Source organism: Erinaceus europaeus, chromosome 13 (genome assembly GCF_950295315.1).
Source record: "Erinaceus europaeus chromosome 13, mEriEur2.1, whole genome shotgun sequence".
In the NCBI taxonomy this organism is placed as follows: domain Eukaryota; kingdom Metazoa; phylum Chordata; class Mammalia; order Eulipotyphla; family Erinaceidae; genus Erinaceus; species Erinaceus europaeus.
Genome location: NC_080174.1, coordinates 41,141,909 through 41,167,391, shown reverse-complemented (window position 1 = coordinate 41,167,391; position 25,483 = coordinate 41,141,909). Strand labels below are relative to the sequence as shown.

Sequence of the window (25,483 nt, the reverse complement as noted above, 5' to 3'; positions counted from 1 at the left end):
AGTCCAAGGGGGAGTGAGGTGAAAGGAGGAAGACTTACATGGGCCTGAAATTTTCGGGCGGAGAAACCGCTCACTCAAGGACACTGACTACGGCGACCACGTCCGACTACCGCGAGCGGTGGCTCGGCCCCTCGCTTCGTCCAACGGCCGTTACTCGCCCGCCTGGCCGCACGCCTCCGAGCGCGCCGCTCCGACCACGCCCTCGTCTGCCCGCCCGCGACCAATCAGCAATCGGAGCCCAGGCGGGGTCCCGCCCCTGCCCGGGGCCGGGCGCCGAGAGCAGACAGCCCGCTCTGCGCATGACCCCGCGTCTCCGGTCGCTCTCTCCTGTGCCACCTCTGGCTCTGGCTTCTGGGCGGAGTCCTGTTAGCCAGCCCTTGAGTGCTTCACTTTGCAAATTAGAGAAATCTGCAGCTGGGCCGCATCTTTGGAAATCCCGCTCATTCTGCCCCATTGTCTCCTATTCCCCACCGCCTATCCGTACTGACCTCAGAAAGAATCAGGGAGTCTGGTTTTGAGCGGGAGTTTAGGGTGTGGCCGGGAACCAGTGCCTTGTCAGGCAGGGTTAGAACTCGGTATGTGCATAGGGGTCAGGACTAACCAGGTGGAATTTAAGCTCAGTGGGCAGTCTGACCAGCCCTCCGGCCCCTATCCAGACTAGTCCCCAGGAAAAGACACCAAGTGCAGCACCTGGAGGAAAGCCTCAACTCATAAAGCTTTGCATTTGCATGCCTGAGGTTCCCAGTTCATTCCCAGCATCATATGTTCTTTCTTTACCTCTGTCTCATGTGAAACTCTTCTGATATGTAGTCAATAAAATAAGTCTTAGAAAAAGAAACTAGGGAGTCGGGCTGTAGCGCAGCGGGTTTAGCGCAGGTGGCGCAAAGCACAAGGACCGGCATAAGGATCCCGGTTCGAACCCCGGCTCCCCACCTGCAGGGGAGTCGCTTCACAGGTGGTGAAGCAGGTCTGCAGGTGTCTATCTTTCTCTCCTCCTCTCTCCATTTCTCTCTGTCCTATCCAACAACGACAACAACAATAATAACTACAACAATAAAACAATAAGGGCAACAAAAGGGAATAAAATAAATAAAATAAATATTAAAAAAAAAAGAAAAAGAAACTAAATTCACTTGCACGTATATTATACACTTGAAAAACTGGAGTGAAAAATTAAAGGGAGGATGTAGTCCGGGAGGTGGCGCAGTGGATAGGGCACTGGACTCTCAAGCAGAGGTCCTGAGTTTGGTCCCAGGCAGCATATGAACCAGAGTGATATCTGGTTCTTTCTCTCTCTCTCCTCCTATCTTTCTCATAAATAAATTAAAAATATAAAAAAAATAAATAAATAAAGGGAGTAACATAGCAGGAGAATAACTTCAACTGACAGAGCTTGCACAACTGAGGTACTGGATTTGATTCCCAAAATATCACCGAGTGGTGCTCAGGTATCTCTCTCATGTGGCGTCTCTCTTTCACTTGTCTCATATGCAATAAATAAAATTAAAAAATAAAGGGTTGAGGTAGCTAGCATAATGGTTATGCAAACAGACTCTCATGCCTGAGGCTCCAAAGTCCCAGGTTCAATCCCCCGCACCACTATAGGCCAGAACTAAACAATGCTCTGGTTAAAAAAATAAATAAATTATAACAAAACAAAATAAAATGAACAGGTGACTGATGAGACTTCATGAAGTAGGACATATGCTTTTCCATGTACATGATCCAGTTTCCAATTCCAGTACCATATAGAAGTTGCCATCACTCTGAAGGGATGAGAGCTCTGTTGCTGTAGGGTCTCTCTTTGTCTGTCTCTGTTTTGATTCTATTTCTGAAAAAGTTGACTGGTTCTGTGAAATTGAGCATTTTTGAGGCCCAGTTGTAGCAATAAATAAGTAAAAGAGGAGAAATAGGCATCCACCAAAGGAAAGCAAAATTCCAGGTATCTGGAAAGCTGACTTGGGAGAAAGGGACATTAAAAAGTTGCATGAAAAGTTGGGAGAGACAGCATAATGGTTCTGCAAAAGACATCTAAGCCTGAGGCTCTGAACTTCCAAGTTCAATCCCCACACCACCATAAACCATAGCTGGGCAGTGCTCTGGTAAAAATAAATAATAAGTGTGATATCTTAACTTTAAAGAAATAGTAAGTTAATTGCTGGATCAAATTCACTATAGAGGGAGAACTCTACAGGTATACTCCAAAATTCTATTCCCTACCCTTTCTTGCAACATTTTCTTTTAGATTTATTTTATTTTAGGGTTGGAGAAATAATACAATGGTGATGCAAAAATACCTTCATGCCTAAGGCACCAAAGGTTTCAAGTTCAATCCCCAGCACTACCATAAGCAGGAGCCTAGCAGTGCTGTGGTTAAAAATAAATACATGGGGTTGGGCTCAGTGGGTTAAATGCAGGTGGCCCTAAAGCTCAAGGACCTGCAAAAGGATCCTGGTTCGAGCCCCTGGTTCGAGCCCCGGGCTCCCCACCTGCATTGGGGTCACTTCACAAGCAGTGAAGCAGATCTGCAGGTGTCTATCTTTCTCTCCCCCTCTCTCTCCCCTCCTTTTTCCATTTCTCTCTGTCCTATCCAACAACGATGACATTAATAACAACAATAATAATAACCACAACAAGGGCAACAAAAAGGGAAAAAAAATAGCCTCCAGGAGCAATGGATTTGTAGTTCAGGCGCCAAGCCCCAGCAATAACCCTGGAGGCAAAAATTAATAAAAAAAAAAAATACATACATACAATTTTAATTTACTTTAAAAAATATTTTATTTTGAGAGAGAGAGAGATGCCAACCAAAGCACCACTGGGACATATTCAGTGTCAATAATTAAACTTGGAGCCCCTAGAATGCAAGTCCTGCCCTCTACCTGATGATATAGCACCCTGGATTCTCTTACAATGTTTTAAGGAAAGAGTATAGACAGTATAAAAAAAGCAGACTTGGAGGAGGGTAGGTAGCATAATGGTTATGCAATCAGACTCTCATGTTTGAGGCTCCAGAGTCCCAAGTTCAATCCCCTGCACCACCACAAGCCAGAGCTGACCAGTGTTCTGGTTAAAAAAAAAAAAAAAAAAAAGCGGACTTATTAGTACTTACCATGCCTCAGGTCCTGGGTTCCGTCCCTGATGCCACTTTTTCATCCTTGATGCCACTTGGGAGCATCATGGACAGCAGCAACAGAACTCAGTAATACAGTGTTTTGGTGTCTCTTCCTCCCTATCTCTAAAGAAATATAGGATTAAACAAAATTGAACTGGGAGGTGACTCAGCAGTATGATATCATAGGTATATTCAAAGAATATTTTCTTAAAATTGTTAAAATACAAATAATAAGATTAAGGATAGATACCTAAGTGGATACATTTGTGAATAGATGGGTAGGAAATAACCTAATGGGTGGTAAAAATACTTGCTGTAGTAAGAACATATACTTATTTTATAAAAAGCATCTGTAAGCAAGGGAGGTAAAGGGCCATGTAGAGGATGAAAAGAATGGGGAGGACTTAAAGAGTTGATGCATAAAATAGAAAAAAAAATCAGACTGTAAACATAATAGAAATGCTAATATTTAAATGTACAGAATGGTAAATGGTACTGATGTACAGTTTTCTTCCATGGGTACTTATATTTTAAAAGTTCACTTCATTGTTATATTACCAATTTTCAAATTTGAGTGGTTCTTCATTTAAACACTTTTCATATAAACTGAAGAGTGTATTTGCAACCACTTTTTTTTCTTTTTCCTTTTTGAATTTTTGTATTAATGAAAGGGGAGAGTGAGAGAGATAGAGCATCACTCTGGCACATGCAGTGCCTGGAAATGAGCTCAGAACCTTAAGTCTGAGAGTCTAATGGACTACCCTGCACCACCTCCCAGGCCATTCACAATAACCTCTTATTTTTTAAGATTTCTTTCTTTCTTTCTTTATAGGGGTGGGGAGAACCATAGAATCACTCTGCCACATGCAATACAAGAGATCAAATTTGGGACCTCATGATTGAGAGCCCAGAGCTTTATCCACTGTGCCACTTCCTAGACCAGCACATTTAGATATGAGGCATTCGTAATTCTTCAGTTGCTTATTTTATTTAGTTGCTTATTATCATTATTATTAATCATCATTGTTATTTTGCCACCAGAGTTATTGCTGAGGCCTCCATACCTACATGACTTTGCCATTCTGGAAGGTCTTTTTTTTTTTTTTTGGTTTTTGTATAGTAATTCTTTTTTTCCCCCCATTTTGTTGCTCTTGTTTTCTATTGTTGTCGCAGTTATTATTGTTGTTGATGTCGTTGTTAGGACAGAGAGAAATGGAGAAAGGAGGGGAAGCCAGAGAGTGGGAGAGAAAGACAGACACCTGCAGACCTGCTTCACCGCCTATGAAGGGACTCCCCTGCAGGTGGGGAGCCCGGGCTTGAACCGGGATCTTTACTCTGGTCATTGCGCTTTGCGCCACGTGAGCTTAACCCGCTGCGCTACCGCTGTCTTCTGGTCTTCTTTTTTTTTTTTTTTTTTTTTTCTAATAGAGGGTGAGAAACTGTGAGAGAGGGTGAGAAAGGAGAGACTGAGAGAAAAGGAGATCCTACAGCATTTCTTCAGCCCCTCCTGGTGGAGACAGGGGACTTGAACACATGTCCCTAAACATGGTAGAATGTGCAATCTACCTGGTATGCCACTGCTTGTTCTACTTTATTATATTTTAAAAGTTGTTGCATATTTTAATAAACTACACCAATGGAACTATTACATGACATGACTAGATTTATCCTGATATAATCCATTTCTTCTTTTTTCCTTCTTCCTTTCTCTCTTTCTTTCTTTCCTTTTTTTTTTTTTTTTTTCCTACCAGGGTTCTATCTGGGGCTCAGTGCCTGCACAGATCAACCAGTCCTGTTGGCCATTTGTCTTTTGTCTTTCTCCTCTCCTCCCCAACCTCTCCTTCTTCCTCCTCCTTCTCCTTCTTATTCTTCTTTTTCTCCTTCTTCTTTTCTTTATTTGGGGGATTAATGGTTTATAGTCGACAGTAAAATACAGTAGTTTGTACATGTGTAACATTTCTCAGTTTTCCACAAACAGTTTGACCCCCCCCAACCCAGGTCCTCCTCTGCCATCATGTTCCAGAACCTGAACCCTCCCCCCACCCCAGAGTCTTTTACTTTGGTGCAATACACTAACTCCAGTCCAAGTTCTGCTTTTCTTTCCTTTTCTTTTCTTTTTTTCTTTTTCTTTTTTGCCTCCAGGCTTATTGCTGGGGCTTGGTGCCTGCACCACGAATCCACGGTTCCTGAAGGCTATTTTTCCCCCTTTTTGTTGCTCTTTTTTCTTTTTCTTTTGTTTATCGTTGTTGTGGTTATTATTATTATTATTGCTATTGATATTGTTGGATAGGGCAGAGAGAAATTGAAAGAGGAGGGGAAGACGGGGGTGGGGGGAAGAGAAAGATATATGCAGACCTGCTTCACGGCTTGTGAAGCGACCCCCCCAACCCCCGTAGGTGGGGAGCCGGGAGCTTAGAGAAAGGAGAGAGCAGAGATACCTGTGGTGCTGCTCTACCACTCCTTAAACTTCTCCCCTGCAGGTAGGTTTCAGAAACTTGAATCATTTTTTTTTTTCCCTTCAGGGTTATTGCTGGGCTCCGTGCCTGCACCATGAATCCACCGCTCCTGGAGGCCATTTTTCCCCCTTTTGTTGCCCTTGTTGTAGCCTCGTTGCGGTTATTATTATTACCATTGTTGATGTTGTTCGTTGTTGGATAGGACAGAGAGAATTGGAGAGGGGAGGGGAATACAGAGAGGGAAAGACAGACACCTGCAGACCTGCTTCACTGCCTGTGAAGCGACTCCCCTGCCGGTGGGGAGCCGGGGGCTTGAACCGGGATCCTTACGCGGGTCCCTGCGCTTTGCGCCACGTGCGCTTAACCCACTGCGCCACCGCACGAACCCCTGCTTGAATCATTCTCACCTGTGGTAATGTGTGTGCTTTATTGTGTGAGCTCCCACCAACCCTCCCTTTTCATTTTAATGGAAGAAAATGAGAAATGAACTGCAATTTAGTTGTAATGATATAGTTAGAGCTACTGCTTTTATATGGATTAAGTGATATTTGATGAACTTCTATTGTTATATAGCATAGAGGCTATAACAGAGTGCGTTTAGCTCTGGTTTATGGTGGTGCTGGGGACTGAACCAGGGACCTCAGAACCTTAGGTGGTGAAAGACTTTGCATAGGCATTGTGCTAATTTGTCAGCTTGCTACCTGGTTTTAATGGATAAATGATAGTAGCACAAATAAAACATTGGTGCCTGGGGGGCAGGTGGTGATGCACCTGGTTGAGCGCACATGTTACAATGCACAAGGACCCAGGTTCAAGTCCCCAGTCCCCACCTGAAGGGGAAAACTTCACGAGCGGTGAAGCAATGTTGCAGGTGTCTGTCTCTCTTCCTCTCTATCCCCCCTTCCCTCTCGATTTCTGGCTGTCTCTATCCAATAAAGATAATAAAAAATTTAAAAAAAAAAACATTGGTGCCTGTATCCACCCTCTACTTGGAAAGGGTGAATTTATGAAGTAAGAAATAATTAATAGTAAAGATAATATATGAATACATTTAGTCCTAGTTCTGAAATTGAATAGTTTGTATTCATACTGTACAAGAAAAGAGACCCAGGACCAGTTAACCAAGTCTGAGGAATTTTCCCTCAGGAAATTTTCCTGAAACAGGAATCCTATGACACACATATTGAGATAGAGATCATCTAGCCATCATCATTTCATTTTACATGTGAAGAATTGAGGTATACACACACACACACCCCATCTCATAAAGTTTTTTTTTAAGATTTTATTTATTTATTTATGGAAAGATAGTAGGAGAGAGAAAGAACCAGACATCACTCTGGCACATGTGCTGCCAAGGATTGAACTCAGAACCTCATGCTTGAGAGTCCAATGCTTTATCACTGTGCCACATCTCATAAAATTTTGAAGCTCTATTACACAGAAAGCAAGTCAGACAAAGTCAAATTTCCTAAAGTTTATTAGTCATACCCTTTTGTGTGGCCCCCTACTCTGCTGAGTATCCCAGCCCCCCACTTAGAAGAGAGGGAAAAGGAAGGCGAGATGAGGAAGCACAGCCAGAAGCTCAGCAGTCATATCCCAGACACTGAGTGAGTCATACATGGGTGCCATATTCACCCCCAACATCTCTTGTCCTGAACAAGAGGACAAATTAAATCTTGCCTCCCCCTAAATCTTCTACCCACCTCCGCCTTAGGCAATTAAACTAGAGGTCTAAAGTGGAAGGAGGTGCCTGGGCAGGGTTTTATTACAGCATCCAACCTATCATCCTCACAAGAAAGATGGCCATCCAGACTCCTACAGGGAAAGAAAGACATGATTACAAAACAAGATGAGGTGGATTTAAGACTTAGGAAAACTTCATAGTCTTAGCTATTCCACTCTAGGATATTAGCATCTACTCTTGCGTTTGTTCAACAAGGCTTTCTTGGAATTCTGTGCCAACATCTTAGGTATGCTGGAGATGAAGTGGATAGAGATACAGGGATGAAAGGCACTCTCTAGCTCCATGTGGACCCTACTTAACTTGTTACCTACCTGACCTTGTATCTTGAACTTTCACTTCCTATGCAAAATCATTTCTGGGTAGTCCTAGGTCCTGATGAGGGATAAACCTCTGTGACTACCAACAACCCTCCAATGACAATTCTACCAGGTACTGCTTGGGGGAAGTTGAGACCCAGAGAAGCAGTTAACTTTCCCCAGCTCACATAGAATCAGTATACATGGGATGCAAGACTAGTGCCTACCATGACTGTTGTGCGAACCAAGCATACTAACCTGCTGAAGTCTTGCTTTTGGAGGCACTGGACTCTGAAATAACATATATAGAGAGATTGAGCTTGAGGAGCCCTCCTGACAGGACAAGGTCTGTGCACACCCATCATATCAGCAACAGTAAGAAAAAGAGCCCATCCCTTGTTGAGGTTCACTAAGAAGATTGACCTTCCAGGGAAGGAAATTTTGGAAGAGTTTGTTGCATATCAGCAAGGAGAATTTACAGTGGAAGGCTGGCAACGGGAACAGAGTAGAAGAGTGATCTGTATGGCAGATCAGATGAGAATGGGAGAAGAGACAGAGCTGTTTCTGTCCAGAAGTTTTTAATGAGAAAACAACCTACTTGAGGGGAATGGAGGCTCCCTAGAAGACAGGTAGACTGGGAGGACCTGGGCTTGGGCAGGAGACTTGGATTTAGGGAAGAGCAGTGAGGGAATAAAGATAAGAGGGGGCTTCAGTGTAGGGTTGGGGTCTTAGAGCAGGCTAGTGAAACCCCTCCCACTCACCCACAATGATCCAGTTACCGGTTATTTGTATGGGTCCGAACATGAGCCAGCCTGAGCTATTCTCCAGGCCTCTCTTGCGCTCTTGCACCACACTTCTAGCTTTATTCCCTGCAGGAGGACTCTTCTGAGTACAGGTCTGAGGGATGAGAAAGGTAATATAGCATAATGGCAGTGATTCTATTACCACCCTGGCTGGCCCAGACCTTTACCCCCCAAACCCTGCCTTTAAGTCAGTCCTCAGGCCTCGGGCCTGCAACCCTGGCAGGATAGGCCAATCTCCCCACCCCTCTGTACCCAGGTCCTTTCCAGAATCCTATCCAGTGTGAACAAGAGAACTCTGGTTGCTCTCTCACCGGCTGACATCGGTGTCCTGCCAGTTTGTTACACAGGGTCACTCGGCCGTGCAGGTAGATGGTGTCACTGGTCAAGAATCGGATCAAGTTGAAGGCCAGAGTCACCTCCAGAGAGTTCCCATTGTTATTCAGGTCTCCAGTCAGATGGTTACTCACTGGGCAGCTGTGGGAAGAGGCAGAGTTAACAACTGTTATGAATCCATTTCAGGGCCTGGCAGTGGCACACTTGATTAAGTGCAAACATTACAGTGTGCAAGGACCCAGGTTCAATCTCCTGTTTCCCACCTGCAGGGGGGAAAGCTTCACGAGTGGTGAAGCAGTGCTGCAGTTGTTTCTCTGTTTCCCTCTCTACCTCCTCCTCCCCTCTCAATTTCTCTCTGTCTCTATCCTGTAATAATAAATAAAAAGGAATCCCTGTTTGAGTCCTGAGATGCAGATAAACAAATTCATAGCCAGATGACCTGGTATAGATTCTACTAAATGTACAGAAATTCTTACTGTACATAGGCTCTGTTTTAGGAGTTTGGGAGAATTAAGCGACTCCCCTGCAGGTGGGGAGCTGGGGATTTGAACCGGGATCCTTCCGCCAGTCCTTGCACTTTTTGCCACCTATGCTTAACCCACTGCGCTACCGCCCATCTCCTCTCTCTCTCTCTCTCTCTGTCTCTGTCTCTGTCTCTCCCAGAGCACTGCTTGGCTCTGGTTTATCATGGTGCAGGGGATCTTTGGTGCCCTCAGGCATGAAAGACTTTTTGCATAACCACTATGCTATCTCCCCCACTACCCCTGCTGCCCCTTTCTGTTTTTCTATATAAAAAAAAGGTTATATTTGAGTGGTAAGACTATGGTGACAACAACAACAACAAAATGAATATCATGACTGACCTATTGGTTAGGCCTTAATCTGACTGTGATTTATTTTATTCACTTGAAAAGTGGGAATAACAATAACACTTGCATTCACTCAATGATCTTTCAGCTTGCACTTACTTCTGGAGTTTATATGCCAGAGATATAAAAAAAAGAGCTCATGTGAATACAAAAGCACCCCACAAAGTCATAGTCCAAGAGCTAGTCTGGCTCTGGTAGGAGGGTGGAGAGCTGCAAAACACTTACCTCGCCTTCACAAAATGGTAGGTGCCCTTAACAGCCCCTGTCCTGGAGGCATTGGTGCTGGCAAAGACTTCATTAACCACCAGGGTAAACCTCTCTGGGTCACTGCTTGTGGCTCTGAGGACCACATAGAGACTAGTTCCAAGGGGAACTGGTCTGTTCTCTAGTGGAGAGGATTGCTGGGGGTCTGTGAATATGCCCAGGATGACAATGGTATCCCCGATACCTGGAACATGAACAGTGCTGTATCTGCAGAGAGACAAGAGTGGGATTCACTAAGAAACCACAGAGAGAGACTCACTTACTCACTTGCTTCTGCCTTGGGCATCAGTACCCTGGGCACTGACAGTCCTGGAGAATAAAGGGTAAGGAGGAGACATCTGCTAACACTCCTCTGAGACTTCCTAAAAATATTGAGGGACCACCCTCTAGATCTTCCATATAAGACCTAGGACTCTTGAAGCCATCCAAGCTGTCCTACCCTATAGTAATTGATATAGATAGCACATAACACATTACTTCATAAAGATTTCTTTCCTTCACTGACACTTCATGTTTTATTTAATATTTATTTATTCCCTTTTGTTGCCCTTGTTGTTTTATTGTAGTTATTGATGTCGTTGTTGGTGGATAGGACAGAGGGAAACAGAGAGAGGAGGGGAAGACAGAGAGGGGGAGAGAAAGACACCTGCAGACCTGCTTCACTGTCTGTGAAGGGACTCCCCTGTAGGTGGGGAGCCGGGGATCCAACCAGGATCCTTCCGCTGGTCCTTGCGCTTTGCGCCATCTGTGCCGCTGCGCTACCGCCGGACTCCCCATGTTTCATGTTTTAATCTGAAAGCTACCAAAGATTTTTGGTGGAGGGGCGAGAGGCAGGGAGGGGTAGGATCCCAAGGATGTTGATTCCTTTTGCTGGCAATCAGTGAGAACTCAGTCTGAGAAACAGCTGGTAGAGTCCAGAACTCACGGGAAGGCGTGAGTCTGGATGACCACTGGATAGGGCTGCGTCTGGCTGACATCCACCACCAGCGGGTAAACACAGCTGAAGTTGAGCGTTGTGGCATCCCTGATGGCAGAATCAGAAAGAACCTGAAGAAGCTGCACCTCCAGAGAATATAGGGCGTGACTGTGGTTAGTCTAAAAAAGACAAGGAAGCATCCATTATCCTCTAGCCTCCAAGGAAAACCTCCCTTCTTCTCTGGTGACCAGTTGTTTGTTTGTTTTACCAGAGCACAACTTAACTTTGACTTATCGTGGTAGAGATCCAATTTCAGACTTTGGAGCCTCAGCATGTAAATCTTTTGCATATCCATTACGCTATCTCCCCCACCTGCAGTTGTTTATTTAAATAAAAATCATGACTAAAGTTAAGTGGGCACAGACTGTGGTCTGGTCAGCATCCTGAATACCACTCTCTGGGGAGGGTCTGTTTTATTTTAGTTGTTATTATATTTATTTATTTATTTTGTCTCCAGGATTATCCCTGGGACTCAGCGCCTGCACTACAAAGCCACTGCTCCTGGGGCCATCATTCTCCCATTGTTGCTGTTGCTGCTGCTGCTGTTGGATAGGACAGAGAAATTGAGAGAGGAGGGGAAGACAGAGAGGGGGAGAGAAAGATAGACACCTGCAGAGCCGCTTCACCTTTTTCCAAATGACCCTCACCCCCTAGGTTGGGGAGCCAGGGGTTTGAACCAGGATCCTTTTACTGGTCCTTGCGCTTTACACTATGTGCACTTCCACCCAGCCCCCATTTTTATTACTATTTTTTTTTATTACTACCACAATTATCACTGGGACTCAGTGCCTGCACTAGGGGTCCACTGTTGTTTGTTTGTTTGTTTGTTTGTTGGATAAAGACAGTAATTATGAAGCAAAGGGCATGGCAGAGAGGAAGAAAGAGACACCTACAGCACTTTTTCACTGCTTTTTAAGCTTTCCCCCTGCAGGTAGGGAGCAGAAACTTGAATCTGGGTCCTTATAATATGTAGTAATTTGTGTGCTCTACTGGGTCTTATTTTATAGAAAAACAAAATGAGATTTAGAAAGTAAAAAGACGTGGTCCAGAAGGTGGTGCAGTGGATAAAGCAAGGGACTCTCAAGCATGAGGTTCTGAGTTCGGTTCCTGGCAGCACATGTACCAGAGTTGTCTGGCTCTTTCTCTCTCTTCCTATGCTTCTCATTAATAAATAAAATCTTTTAAAAATAAATAAATAAATAAATAATATAAAATATATTTTAAAAAAGAAAGTAAAAAGACTTCCCTAAAGCAAGTAACAGAGTGAAAATTCAACATCTCTCTGGTTCCTGAGCTCATGTTCTTTACCTTTATACCAGTGATTCTCAGATTTCAGTGTGCATTTTCATATAAATTTTTATTTATTTATTTATTTATTTGTAATTGGATGAGACAGAGAAATTGAGAAGGGAAAGGGAGATAGATAGAGATAGAGAGAGACACACACAGAGAGAGACACCTATAGTTCTACTTCACCACTCATGAAGCTTTCTCCCTGCAAGTGGGGATCAGGGGCTTGACCCTGCATCCTTGCACATTAACCACCACCACCTGACCCCTCAGTGTACATTTTAAAAGCTTTGTGGGGGTGGGGGGCGAAGAAAGAAATAAATGCTGTGGTACTTGTTAAAAATGTAAATTCCGGGAGTCGGTCGGATGCGCAGCTGGTTAAGTGCACGTGGCACAAAATGCAAGGACCGGCGTAAGGATCCCAGTTCGAGCCCCGGCTCCCCACCTGCAGGGAAGTCACTTCACAGGCGGTGAAGCAGGTCTGCAGGTGTCTATCTTTCTCTCCCCCTGTCTTCCCCTCCTCTCTCCATTTCTCTCTGTCCTATCCACCAACAACGGCATCAATAATCACAACAATGTTAAACAACAAGGGCAACAAAAGGGAAAATAAATAAATATTTTTAAAAAAATTTTTAAAAATAAGTAAATTCCTTGTTCCAACTCCCAAATTTGGGTATCTTTGTTGGTGCTCTGTTGTTTCCATAAAATGTTTTTAGATAACCAAAATGACTTGTTGCTACAGAATAAAACAGTTTATTTAAAGGAACACTGCTAGAGCATTCTATGGGTATGGCCATGGACTTAGCTAACCCCATGTTGAAACTACTGACCTACAAGCAAAACCCTCATGCATCTCTGAGTGTCCAAACTGGAGACATATAGGTGCAGGGAAGGGGGGCGGGGCTGCTATATCACTGCTCTAGGACAAACTGGTGTTCAGAGCCAGGGGATCCCACAAACCTCTTCCAAGTGGTATGAAGTCTACCTGTGTGTTATGGGAAAACTAATTCTACAGGACTCTCTCCCTCCTCCCCCAACTCAGTCACAGTTGTTCTACTTTTGTAGTGTTTTTCTTTTAAATATTTTATTTATTTATTTATCTATTTATTTATTTATTGTATAGAGGCAGAGAGAAAAGGGAGATAGAGAGGGAGAAAGAGACTCTTGTATTGCTACTTCACTTGTGAAGCCTCCTTATTGAAAGTGGGGTCTGGGGGCTTGAAACCGAGTCTGTAGTTACCACTGCTTTTATTTTTATATTCAGGTTTTTATATAAGATCCCTTGAAAAAAAATTTTATTGGGTGTCAGGCGGTAGCGCAGTGGCTTAAGCAAACATGGTGCAAACCGCAAGGACTGGCTTAACGATCCCGGTTCGAGCCTCTGGCTCCCCACCTATAGGGGAGTCGCTTCACAAGCAGTGAAGCAGGTCTGCAGGTGTCTATCTTTCTCTCTCCTCCTCTCTGTCTTCCCCTCCTCTCTCCATTTCTCTCTGTCCTATCCACCACCAACATCAATAACAACAACAATAACAACTACAACAATAAAACAAGAAAGGTAACAAAAGGGAATAAATAAATAAATATTGGAGTCTGGCAGTAGCACAGATGGGGCAAAATGCCAGGACTGGCATAAGGAACCCAGTTCGAGCCTCCGGCTCCCCACCTGCAGGGGAGTCGCTTCACAGGCGGTGAAGCAGGTCTGCAGGTGTCTATCTTTCTCTCCTCCTCTCTGTCTTCCCCTCCTCTCTCCATTTCTCTCTGTCCTATCCAACAACGACAACAATATTAACTACAACAACAAAACAACAAGGGCAAAAAAGGGAATAAATAAATATTTAAAAAATAAGTAAATAAGCAAGTATTTTTTTAAAATTAAATTATCTTTATTTATTGGATAGAGACAGCCAGAAATTGAGAAGAAAGAGGGTGATAGAGAGGGAGAGAGGGAGAGAAACAGAGAGACAGCTTTAACACTGCTTCACCACTCGCAAAGCTTTCCCCCTTCAGGTGGGGAGTGGGAGCTCAAACTCGGGTCCTTGTGCATTATAACATGTGTGCTCAACCAGGTGCACCACCACCTGACCCCTCCCTTTCTAAGAAAGGAAGTAATAGCATGAGTGAACAGTCAGGAGTACAAGCCAGGTTTGTTAATAACTAAACCATGTAGCTTAGGATATTTCTCCACTTCTCTGAGTCTTAGGTTGTGCTGCTGTAAATTCCGAGCTTCATAGGGTTACTGTAAGCATTTCATGAGATAGTTCAAGTAAAAATAGTTTGAACCAGGCAAGGAAAACAGAGTAATGAATATGCAAATGACTTACATGTCTGAGACTTTCAGTCCCAGGCTCAGTCCCTGGCACCACCATAAACCAGAGCCAAGCATTGCTCAGATCTCTTTCTCTCTCTCTCTCTGTCTTTCTCATTAAAATAATAAATAAAATTTAGATGGAAAAGAGGTCTATTTTTCCTCTAAATATTTGGTGACTTGAAAAAAAATTAAAATATTTATTTATTGGGGGTTCATGGTTTACAGTACAGTTGTACTGTACACAGGTACATAGGTTCCTATCTGTAGGTACAATTCCTCATCCACCATGATAGGTGTCCATTAAAAACAAAAACAAAAATAAACCAACAGGACTACACTAAGTTGAAGAGTGTCTGCATGGCAAAAGAAGCCACCCAAACAAAGAGACTCCTTTAGGAGTGGGAGATCTTTTTATGCCATACATCAGACAAAGGGTTTTAACCAAAATATATAAAGAGCTCATCAAACGCAGGAAAAAAAAAAACACCCAAAAGTGAGGAGAAGATATGGACAGAAAATCACCAAAGAAGATATTCAAAGGGCCAACAAACATGAAAAAATGCTAAAAGTCACTCATTATCAGAGAAATACTACTTCACTCCTATGAGAATATCATACACTAGAAAAGACAGTAACAACAAGTGTTGGAAAAGTTGTAGGAGTAAAGGAACCCTTCTACACTGCTATGAGAATGCCAATTGGTTCATCCTCTTTGGAGATCACTCTGGAGAACTCTCAGAATGCTAGAAACTGACCTACACTATGACCTTGCAATTCCTTTCCTGGGAATATATCTTAACGAAACAAGCATACTCATCCCAAGAGACCTATGTGCACCTATGTTCATAGCAGGACAATTTTTATTTATTTAATTTTTTAAAAGATTTTATTTATGAGAAAGATAGGAGGAGAGAGGAAGAACTAGACATCACTCTGGCACATATGCTGCCGGGGATTGAATTTGGGAACTCATGCTTGAGGGTCCAAAGCTTTACCATTGCGCCACCTCCCGGACCACAGCAGCACAATTTTTAATAGCTAAAACTTGGAAGTAATTTAGGTGTACAACAACAGATGAGTGGCTACAAAAGTTGTGATATATATATATATTATATTGAAATATACAATATATATATATTCCAGTATACAGTACAATATACACAATGAAATACTACTCAGCTATTAAGAATGATGAAGTCACCTTCTCCACTTCATCTTAGATGGAGCTTGAAGGAATCATGTTAAGTGAGATAAGCCAAAAAGAGAAGGATAAATATGGGATGATCCCACTCATGGGCAAAACTTAAAAAACAAGAACAGCAAAGTGAAACACAGTAAAACTAGGACTGGTTTGGTTTATAGCACCAAAGCAAAGGACTCTGGAGGAGGAGGGGGGGCTTTGAAGTCCTAGTGCATTATGATGAAAAGGACCTAATTTTGGGATGAAAGTGTTTTGCACATCATGCTGAGATGGGAAATTCTACCCGTGCTGTCAATAACTGTCTTATAAAGATTTAAATATCCAATAAAAATTAATTAAATCAAAAAATATTTTGATCCATAGCACATGGTAAGAAATTAATATAGATTAGTTGTGATTGTCAATATTTTTTAGTGTTCTGTTGCTGACAAGGTTTGAAACCACTATCTCAGTTCTATCAGATGTTACCTCCTCTGTAAGGACTTTCCCAGCCTGATGGGAAACTACATGATCTTCCTTCTGCCCACCCTAGCCCACTTCAAAAAAACTGAACTGATGATGAAGACTTGACTTCAGTCCAGAAAATTCCTCAGTCAGATGGAAATAAATAAAATCACAATGGGTACCCAGTTACTTGTTTCCCTTCTCTACTCTCCCTCCCATTTTTATCAGCTGGTGTCTCCTACCATGAGAGGAACTTACGGAGAGTTCAAGTCCACAAACACCCTCCTTCTTCTCAATCATGAAGATTTGGACACGGTGACCCTCCTCTATCTTGCTCACACTGGAGCATCCTGAGAAGGCATGATCCCTCAGGATCCAGTGGTGAGTCTTCAGGAAGCAGCTTCTGAGGGCCACCTCAATTTTCTGTGGCTGGCAGTGTAGGGTCACTACCATCCTGGACAGTTCTGCAGGCAAACACTTTGCAAATTAATCAATGTAACCCACCATGTCAACAAAAAGAAAGATAAAAACCACATGACTATATCAATTGATACCCAAAAGGCATTCGACGGGAGTCGGGCTGTAGTACAGCGGGCTAATCGCAGGTGGCGCAAAGCACAAAGACCAGCATAAGGATCCCGGTTTGAGCCCCGGCTCCCCACCCGCAGGGGAGTCGCTTCACAGGCGGTGAAGCAGGTCTGCAGGTGTCTATCTTTCTCTCCTCCTCTCTGTCTTCCCCTCCCTCTCTCCATTTCTCTCTGTCCTATCCAACAACAACAACAATAATAACTACAACAATAAAACAACAAGGGCAACAAAAGGGAATAAATAAATAAATAAAACTAAAACCAAAAGGCATTCGACATGATACCCTCCAGAGATTAGGAATATAAGGACAATTTCTCAGCATAATAAAGTCCATATATAATAAATGCACAGCTAAAATCATCTTCAATGGGGGAAAACTGAAAGCTTTCCCCCCTAAATCTGGAACCAGACAAGGATGTCCACTATCACCATTGTTATTCACATGAAACAGCAAGAGAGAGACATGCCAGAGCACCACCCTGGTATATAAAGGTGCTGGGGATCAAACTGGGAACCATAGAACCAAATCCAATGTTCTGCCAGTTGAGCTATTTGCCCAGTCACCACTTCTGTTTATTATTTACTTATGTATTTACCTACTTACTCACCTATTTCTATCAGATAAAAATAGCTCTGGTTTGGGTGGGAGAGATAGCATAATGGTTGTGTAAAGATACATTCATGTCTGAGACTCCAAGGTCCCAAGTTCAATCCCCTGCACCACCACATACCAGAGCTAAACAGTCTTTTGGTTTAAAAAAAAAAAAAAAAGTTGAACCTGGGACTTCAGAGTCTCAAGTACAAAAATATTTTTTGCCAAAACTATTCTGCTATCTTCCTGGCCCCTTAAAAAAAATTAGGGCTGGGAGTCGGGCTGTAGCGCAGCGGGTTAAGCGCAGGTGGCGGAACCCCGGCTCCCCACCTGCAATGGAGTCGCTTCACAGGCAGTGAAGCAGGTCTGCAGATGTCTATCTTTCTCTCCTCCTCTCTGTCTTCCCCTCCTCTCTCCATTTCTCTCTGTCCTATCCAACAACGACAACAACAATAATAACTACAACAATAAAACAACAAGGGCAACAAAAGGGAATAAATAAATAAAATAAATATTTAAAAAAATTAGGGCTAGGTGGTGGCATACCTGGTTAGGCACATATCTTACCATACACAAGACTCAGGTTCAAGCCCTAGTTTGCAAGGGGGAAACTTCACAAGTGTTGAAGCAAGTACCGTAGGTCTCTCTGTCTCTCTCCCTCGCTATCTCCCTTTCCTCTCTCAATTCTCAAAAGAGAAGGGGAAAAAAATGATGGAAAAAAGGGCCACCTGGAGATTCCTCGTGCAGGCACCAAGCCCAAGCAATAGCCCTGGTAACAGGTAAAAAATTATTAAAAACAAATATTTTTTATTAATGATACACAGAAAGAGAACCATACATCACTCTATCATACTTGATGCTAACCAAGGATTGAATTCTAGACTTCATGCTTAGAAGTTCAAGTACATTAGTCACTCTGCCACCTACCACAGAGAGGGACACTTTCTCTTTTCTTTATTAAATTATATTTATCATTATTATTATTTTAGAGCTCACTGTTTTTGTCTTTTTAAAAAGATTTTATTTACCCGCTCAGAAAAGCAGTGCCGTTCTAAGTGGCTCAACTACCTGAACTGGAAGCAAAGTGGAGGTACTGAGTGGACCAAGGAAGATGAAATCAATCTCATCCTCAGGATAGCTGAGCTTGATGTAGCTGATGAAAATGACATAAACTGGGATCTGTTAGCAGAAGGATGGAGCAGTGTCCGTTCACCACAGTGGCTTCGAAGTAAATGGTGGACCATCAAAAGGCAAATTGCAAACCATAAGGATGTCTCATTCCCTGTCTTAATAAAAGGTCTTAAACAATTACATGAGAATCAAAAAAACAACCCAACGCTTTTGGAGAATAAATCAGGATCTGGAGTTCCAAACAGTAATTCCAATTCCAGTGTACAGCATGTTCAAATCAGAGTTGCCCGCTTGGAAGACAATACACCCATCTCTCCAAACCCCATGGCAGCCTTGCAGATTCCAGTCCAGATCACCCATGTCTTCTTCTCAGATGTTACCATTATACAAGTTAACTAACTGAAGTAGAAGACATTTTGTTTTACGAGTTCAACTAATAAATTCACAAAGGATGAATGTGTGAAATGACTAAAAATCAACTGCTTAACCATTAACAAAACTAAAAAGGATTAGGACACAATAAACACTACACATTTAAACTTGATACTAAATTATCTTTCACATGGATTTCCCCACAGCTTCAACAGACTCCCCTGCTGCTACTGTAAAAAAAAAAAAAAAAAAAAAAGATTTTATTTACTTATTAATGAGAAAGATAGGAGAATGGTCTGGGAAGTGGAGAAGTGGATAAAGCACTGAACTCTCAAGCATGTGGTCCTGAGTTCAATCCCCACCAGCACATGTACCAGAGTAGCATCTGTTTCTTTCCTCCTATCTTTCTCATTAATGAATAAGTGAAATGTAAAAAAAAAAAAAAAAAGATAGGAGGAGAGAAAGGAAGAACCAGACATCTTGTGCTGCCATGGATTGCCTGTTCCTGAAGAATTCATATTTTTACTAACAGAGACAAAGCTAGTGAAAATCTATGTAATTATCAATGAGTAAAATCAAAAGGATGTATTTTATACTTTCTGTGGAGGGACTCATGTGTCATTGTCATAGTGGGCACAAAACTCTGGCATTAGCAAGATAGTTTATAAAGATGAAGACAACACTTTAATCATCCAACATCTATTAACGGTTTGACTACAAATCCTCTGGGTTGGGTTTGTCATCCCTGTTACTCTACACTCAGCCCCCATTTAGCTTTCATCTTAATTCCCATTCTCTGTAAAGGGACATAATCTAGAATAGCATGTGTGTGTGTGTGTGTGTGTGTGTGTGTGTGTGTACCTGTGCACATGCGCGTGCACACTGTGTTGTCTAGGGCTTTGCAAATGCACAATTTCACCATTTCTGTGACAATTTTTTAATTTTTTTTCAGAGAGAGAGACCACAGTATGAGAGTGTCTCTTGCTGCCATGGCACCTCCACATGGTGCTGAGGCCCAATCCCAGGCAAGGGTCATGGTGAGGCACACACCCTCAGGTGAGATATCTTCCAACCCCTAAGAGGCTGTGTAAATGTTTCTCAGGGTGGTTCTGGAGATGATACAGAATTTGCAGGTTGGAATGAGGTCCCATGTTCAACCATTGGTATCATTATATGCTAGAGTGAGACTCTGGCTTCCTCTCTCTTTCTCAATAATAATAACAAAACAAAAAAAGAATTAATGTTTCTGAGACTGAGGATTCTGAGGAAAGATGCACTTGGGAAATGCATATTATAATCTATTTTTTTTTAATCTGACCTTTAAGGGAGTCATAGTGGGTAAAGTCATGTGAAAAACCCATGCAGCAATGGAACACTTTTGTTTAATCAAGTATTTTCCAAATATATTTGAGGATTGAGGGCTTCCCTTTTTTTCAGTGTAATGTCTCCTAAAATCTCATAGCACCAGTGTCCCAGAAAATACATTTTGGGTGGCCTCAGAGGTGACTGAGTGGGTAAAGCACTGGACTCAAAAACATGAGCTCCTGAGTTCCAACCTCAGCATTGCATGTGTCAGGGTGATGTTCTGGTTCTCTCTCTCTCTCTCTCTCTCTCCCTCTCTTCTCTTATAAATAAATAAATATATATATATATATATATATATATATATATATATATATATATATATATATATAACACATTTTGGACCACTATCCATAAAATAAGCACCACCTAGTTTAAATTATAATAAGAACTTCATCAAGAGATTGGACTAAGGCCTGAGAGTTAGAATAATAGTTATGTAAAAAACTTTCATGTCCAAGGGGCCCAGTGGTGGGAGCACCCAGTAGAGTGCACATGATGAGGACCAGGATTCAAGCCCCTGGTTTTCATCTGCAGGGAGGAAGCTTTACAAATAGTGGAGTAATGTTGCTAATGTCTCTCTTGCTCTCTCCCTCTCCCTTCCCTCTCAACTTTTCTCTGTCTCTATAAAAGAGGGGGGGGGAGAGAGAAAGGCTGGGAAGACAGTATAATGGTTATGCAAAAGACTCATGCCTGAGGTTCTGAAGTTTCAGGTTCAATTTCCAGCACCACCATAAACCAGAGTCGAGCAGTGTTCTGGTCTTTCTTTTTGTATCTCTCAAATTAAATAAATAAATAAAACGTGAAAAGAAGAGAAGAGGAGAGGAGAGGAGAGGAGAGGAGAGGAGAGGAGAGGAGAGGAAAGGAAAGGAAAGGAAAGGAAAGGAAAGGAAAGGAAAGGAAAGGAAAGGAAAGGAAAGGAAAGGAAAGGAAAGGAAAGGGAAAGGACCACAGGGTGAGGTGGATTCTTTGTGCAGGCACAGAGCTCCAGCGATAACCCTGGTGGCAATATAAAAATAATATAACATAAAGCAGCATTTCATTACATTTAATTTAATTTTAAAAAGAAACTCATGCTTGAAGCTCTGAGGTCTCAGGTTCATTCCCCAGCACCACCATAAAACAGAGCTGAACTGTGTTATGGTGGGGGAAAAAAAAAACACTAAATTATCTAACAAGGCAATGCAGAAATGAAAATATTTTTAAATAATTTAATATTTTAAAAATCAGAGTAGCCATTCTAGTAAGAATTTTGTTAAATTTAAACATTTCAAGTACCCTACCTGCAGAGGGAAGCTTCACAAGTGGTGAAGTAGTGCTGCAAGTATTTCTCTTTCTCCCTGTCTCCCCCTTCTCTCTCAATTTCTCTCTGACACTATGAGGTCAGATACACAAATAAGTAAATTTTATATTATAATAAAAAAGTAAAATGTTTCGGGGTAGACTTATCACCACTGTCGGAGGATATCTGTTGTGGGGTATGGGGCGGGAACAGCAGCTTTTTGCAGTTCCCAGGACTCATTTCTTGTCTCTGAAGGGTGTACCTAAGTTGCCAACACTTCTGGGAGAGAGACACTGCAAACTCAGCCTTTCTGTGATGTCTGCCACATTGTCTTGCCCTTACAACAAGTTGCTTGCCTCAGTTTCTCTGTTTGGTCCTTCAGGTCTCTGCTGACACTCTAGTCTTTGTCTTTAGTGTATCATCTACTCTTTTCTCCAGGAAGATTTCATCTCTATTCTGTAGCTGGAGTTCTAGGTACTGTGGATTGACAAATTGTTCATTCCATGTCTGCCATAGAATGAATTTTTGTGTTGTTCCCCGTCCCCATATACTCCATATGTTAAACCCTATTGCTCCATGTGGTGGTGTTTGGAGGCAGAACCTTTGGGAAGGGGTTAGTTTATGAAAGTTGGACCCTCATGAATGAACACAGTGCCACTGTGGGGGGAAGAAAGCAGAGTGTTGCCATGCCCTTTCTTTAATATATGTATTTAATAGAGATAGCCAGAAATTGAGATGAAGGGGGAGATAGAGAGGAAGAGATAAAGCACCTGTGAGGGGTGCTGGTGAACCAGGTTATGTGCACATAGTACAAGGACCCACGCAAGAATCCTGCAAGGAAGTGCAAGGACCTGTGCAAGGATCTGGGTTCGAGCCCCTGGCTCCCCATCTGCAGGTGAGGGTCACCTCTCAAGCAGTGAAGCAGGTCTGCAGGTGTCTTTCTCTCTCCCTCTCAATTTCTCTCTGTCCTATCAAAAAATTCGGGAAGAAAATGACCATAGGAGCAATGGATTCATTGTGAAGGCACCAAGCTCTAGCAATAACCCTGGAGACAAAAGGGGAAGGGCGAAGAGAGAGAGAAAGGGAGAGATGCCTGCAGCACTGTTTCACCACTTATGAAGCTTTCCCCCTGTATGTGGGAACGAGGGGCTTGAACATGGGTCCTTGCACATTGTAACGTATGTGCATGCTCAGTCAGGTGTGCCACCACCTGCCCCCGCATGCCCTTTCCAATAAAGAAAAGATAGCTATTGGGCTCAGGCAGTGGTGCACATAGTAGAACACACATGTTAAAATGCATAAGGACCTGGGTTCAAGCCCCTGTCCCCACCTGTGAAGTGAGGGGCAGGGGGAAGCTTCACAAATGGTTAAGCAGTGATGCAGATCTCTCTCTGTTTCTACCTGCCTCCTTAATTTCTCTCTGTCTTTATCCAGTAAATAGACTACATTTAAAAAGAAGGGGAAAAAATCTCTGGTTCAATCCCCCACACTGTCAGAGGCCAGAGTTGAGCAGCACTCTGGTAAATAATAATAAAATAAATAAACAAGAAGAAAAGACAGCTTATTTATAAGCCAGGCAGAGCTTGCCACCGGACAATCTTATATGCCCTATTGCCAGTGCTCTCGCTAGAAATCACTTCTATCCAGATAAATTTTATAAAGTTAATGTCTGGCCAAACCTCACTGCCCCTCCCACACTGTTTGGACACATAACCATATGGGCCTTTACAACTAGGTGTCCTCTGCTTCCCACATCTTAGTTGAGCTGATGTGACTTACCTGAATGGGCATAGTAGCTGTCATTGCACATACAGACTCCCCTGATGGCTGGATATTCATCCAAAGCACAAATTCCTGCTCCAGGACTACTACTCTGGGTGCCTTTAGAAACGTTAGTGGTTTCAGTCATAGCAGAGGATTTTGTTATCCATGAAGAGCTGGAGATGAGGGTTGTTGAGTGAGCAGTTGTTGTCTCAGGTGACTGAGCTATTGTGGTGCCAATGCTAGGGACTGACTCCACTAGTTGGAATGGTGTCTGTATTATCAGGTCATCATGTGTTTCAGATAGTGTACTCACTGTGGGGGCTGTTGCTGGGTTTGGGAGTATTGTTGAGGTTGGGGATGTGGCTGTATTTTCTCCTTTCTGAGACTCAGACAGGGTAGTTTTAAGATCTGTTGTCCCTAGATCGGTCAAGTTTAATGAAGTGGTGGAGTTAGCTACACTGGTTGTTTTGAGTAAAGATTCTATGGTATTAGTGGGGGTTGTTGTGGCTATTGTTGAGGTTGGAGGTGTGGCTGTAATGTCTCCTTTCTGAGTTTCAGATATGGTTGTTTTAAGATTTGTTGTGCTAAGAACAGTCCAAGTTAGTGAAGTGGTGGAGTTAACTGCACTGGTTGTTTTGGGTAGAGTTTCTATGGTGTTAGTAGGGGTTATAGTTGTGGTTGTTGTTGAGCCTGAAGGCATGGCTGAATTGTCTTCTTTCTGAGTTCCAAGCATGACTGTCTTAAGATCTGTTGTGCCTAGAGTGATCAAGGTTAGTGAAGTGGTGGAGTTAGATACACTGGTTGTTGTGGGAAAAGTTTCTATGGTGTTAGTGGGGGCTGTTGTGACTGCTGTTGAGGTTGGGGGTGTGGCTGTAGTGTCTCCTTTCTGAGTCTCAGACGTGATTGTTTTAAGGTCTGTTGTTCTTAGAATGGTCATGGTTAGTGAAGTGGTAGAGTTAGCTGCACTGGTTGATGAGGGTAAAGTTTCTATGGTGTTAGTGGGGGTTGTTAGGGGTATGTCTGTAGTTTTCCCTTCCTGAGCCCCAGACATATTTTTTTGAAGACCACCTAGGGTGGTGAGGGTTAGTGAAGTGGTGTGGTTAACTGCACTGGTTTTGGTGGGTACAGTTTCTTTGGTGTTAGTAGAGGTTATTATTGCAGCAGTTGTTGAGTTTGGGGGTGTGGTTATAATTTCTCCTTTATGAGTCCCAGACATGGTTGTTTTAGTGTCTGTTACGCCTAGAGTGGTCATAGTTAGTGAAGTAGTGGAGTTAGCTGTACTGGTTGTTGTGGGCAAAGTTTCTATGGTGTTAGTGGGGGTTATTGTGGCTACTGTTGAGTATGGGGGTATAACCATAGTATGAGTCCCAAACATGATAGTTTTAAGATCTATTGTCTCTAGTGAAGTGGTTTGGTTAACTGCTTTGGCTGTTGGGAGTAAAGAGTCTATTATTTTAGTGGGAATTGTTGTTGGAGTTATAGGTGTTGTTGAAGTTGGGGGGTTATCTGTAGTTTTTTTCTCCTGAGCCCCACACATATTTGTTCCATGACCATCCAGGGTAGTTAGTGTTAATGAAGTGGTGTGGTTAACTGTATTATTTGTTATGGGTAAAGTTTCTATACTGTTAGTGCAGTTTATTGCTGTGGTTGTTGAAGCTGGGAGTGTAGCTGTAGTTTCTTCTTTCTGAGCCCCAGACATGCTTGTATTAAGGTCTGTTGTGCCTAGGTCTGTTGTGGTCATGGTTAGTGAAGTGCTGGAGTTAGCTACACCGGTTGTTGTGGGTGAAGTTTCTATGGTATTAGTGGGGGTTGTTGTTGAGGTTAGTGGTGTGTCTGTAGTTTTTCCTTCCTGAGCCTCAGACATATTTTTTGGAAGACCACCTATGGCAGTCAGGGTTAGTGAAGTGGTGTGGTTAACTGCATTGGTTTTGGTGGGTATAGTTTCTTTGGTGTTAGTGGAGGTTATTATTGTGGCTGTTGTTGAGGTTGGGGATATGGCTATAGTGTCTCCTTTCTGAGTCCCAGACATTGTTGTTTTAAGATCTATTGTTCTTACAGTGGTTAGTGTTAGTGAAGTGGTGTGGTTAACTGCACTGGTTCTCATGAAGAAAGATTCTAGCATGTTAGTGGTTTTGCTCAGTATTGGAGATATTGAGGCTGACTTCTTAGAGACAGTGGTTGTCATGGACCCTGGTGACATGATGTTGTCTAGTGAGTTTAATGCTGTTGGAATTCTGGTCATGACTGACCTCTGAGTGTCAGCGTACATGGTTGATTCCAACTCACTAAA

At 42.7% G+C, this 25,483-nt stretch overlaps 2 protein-coding genes across 4 annotated transcripts in view; both read right to left on the bottom strand.

The window, feature by feature from the left end:
• The window catches only part of CEP85 (centrosomal protein 85), a 65,477-nt gene extending 65,064 nt beyond the window's left edge, over positions 1 to 413 (bottom strand). Inside the window, exon 1 of one of the 3 annotated variants that reach the window (XM_060205603.1) lies at positions 39 to 413. The gene's annotated coding sequence lies outside the window, so the exon portion shown is untranslated. The remainder of the gene's footprint in view (positions 1 to 38) is intronic. The other 2 variants (XM_007522557.3, XM_060205605.1) reach the window with 2 other exon arrangements.
• On the bottom strand, positions 151 to 24,130 carry LOC103113110 (uromodulin-like). Its single transcript, XM_060204939.1, has 8 exons — positions 23,992 to 24,130; positions 23,209 to 23,610; positions 16,361 to 16,566; positions 10,809 to 10,978; positions 9,845 to 10,090; positions 8,729 to 8,891; positions 8,376 to 8,511; positions 151 to 293 (listed from the first exon to the last, which is right to left on the bottom strand). The coding sequence occupies exons 1-8, from the start codon at positions 24,128 to 24,130 to the stop codon at positions 151 to 153; spliced, it is 1,605 nt and encodes a 534-aa protein (XP_060060922.1).
• Positions 24,131 to 25,483: the final 1,353 nt, after the last annotated feature.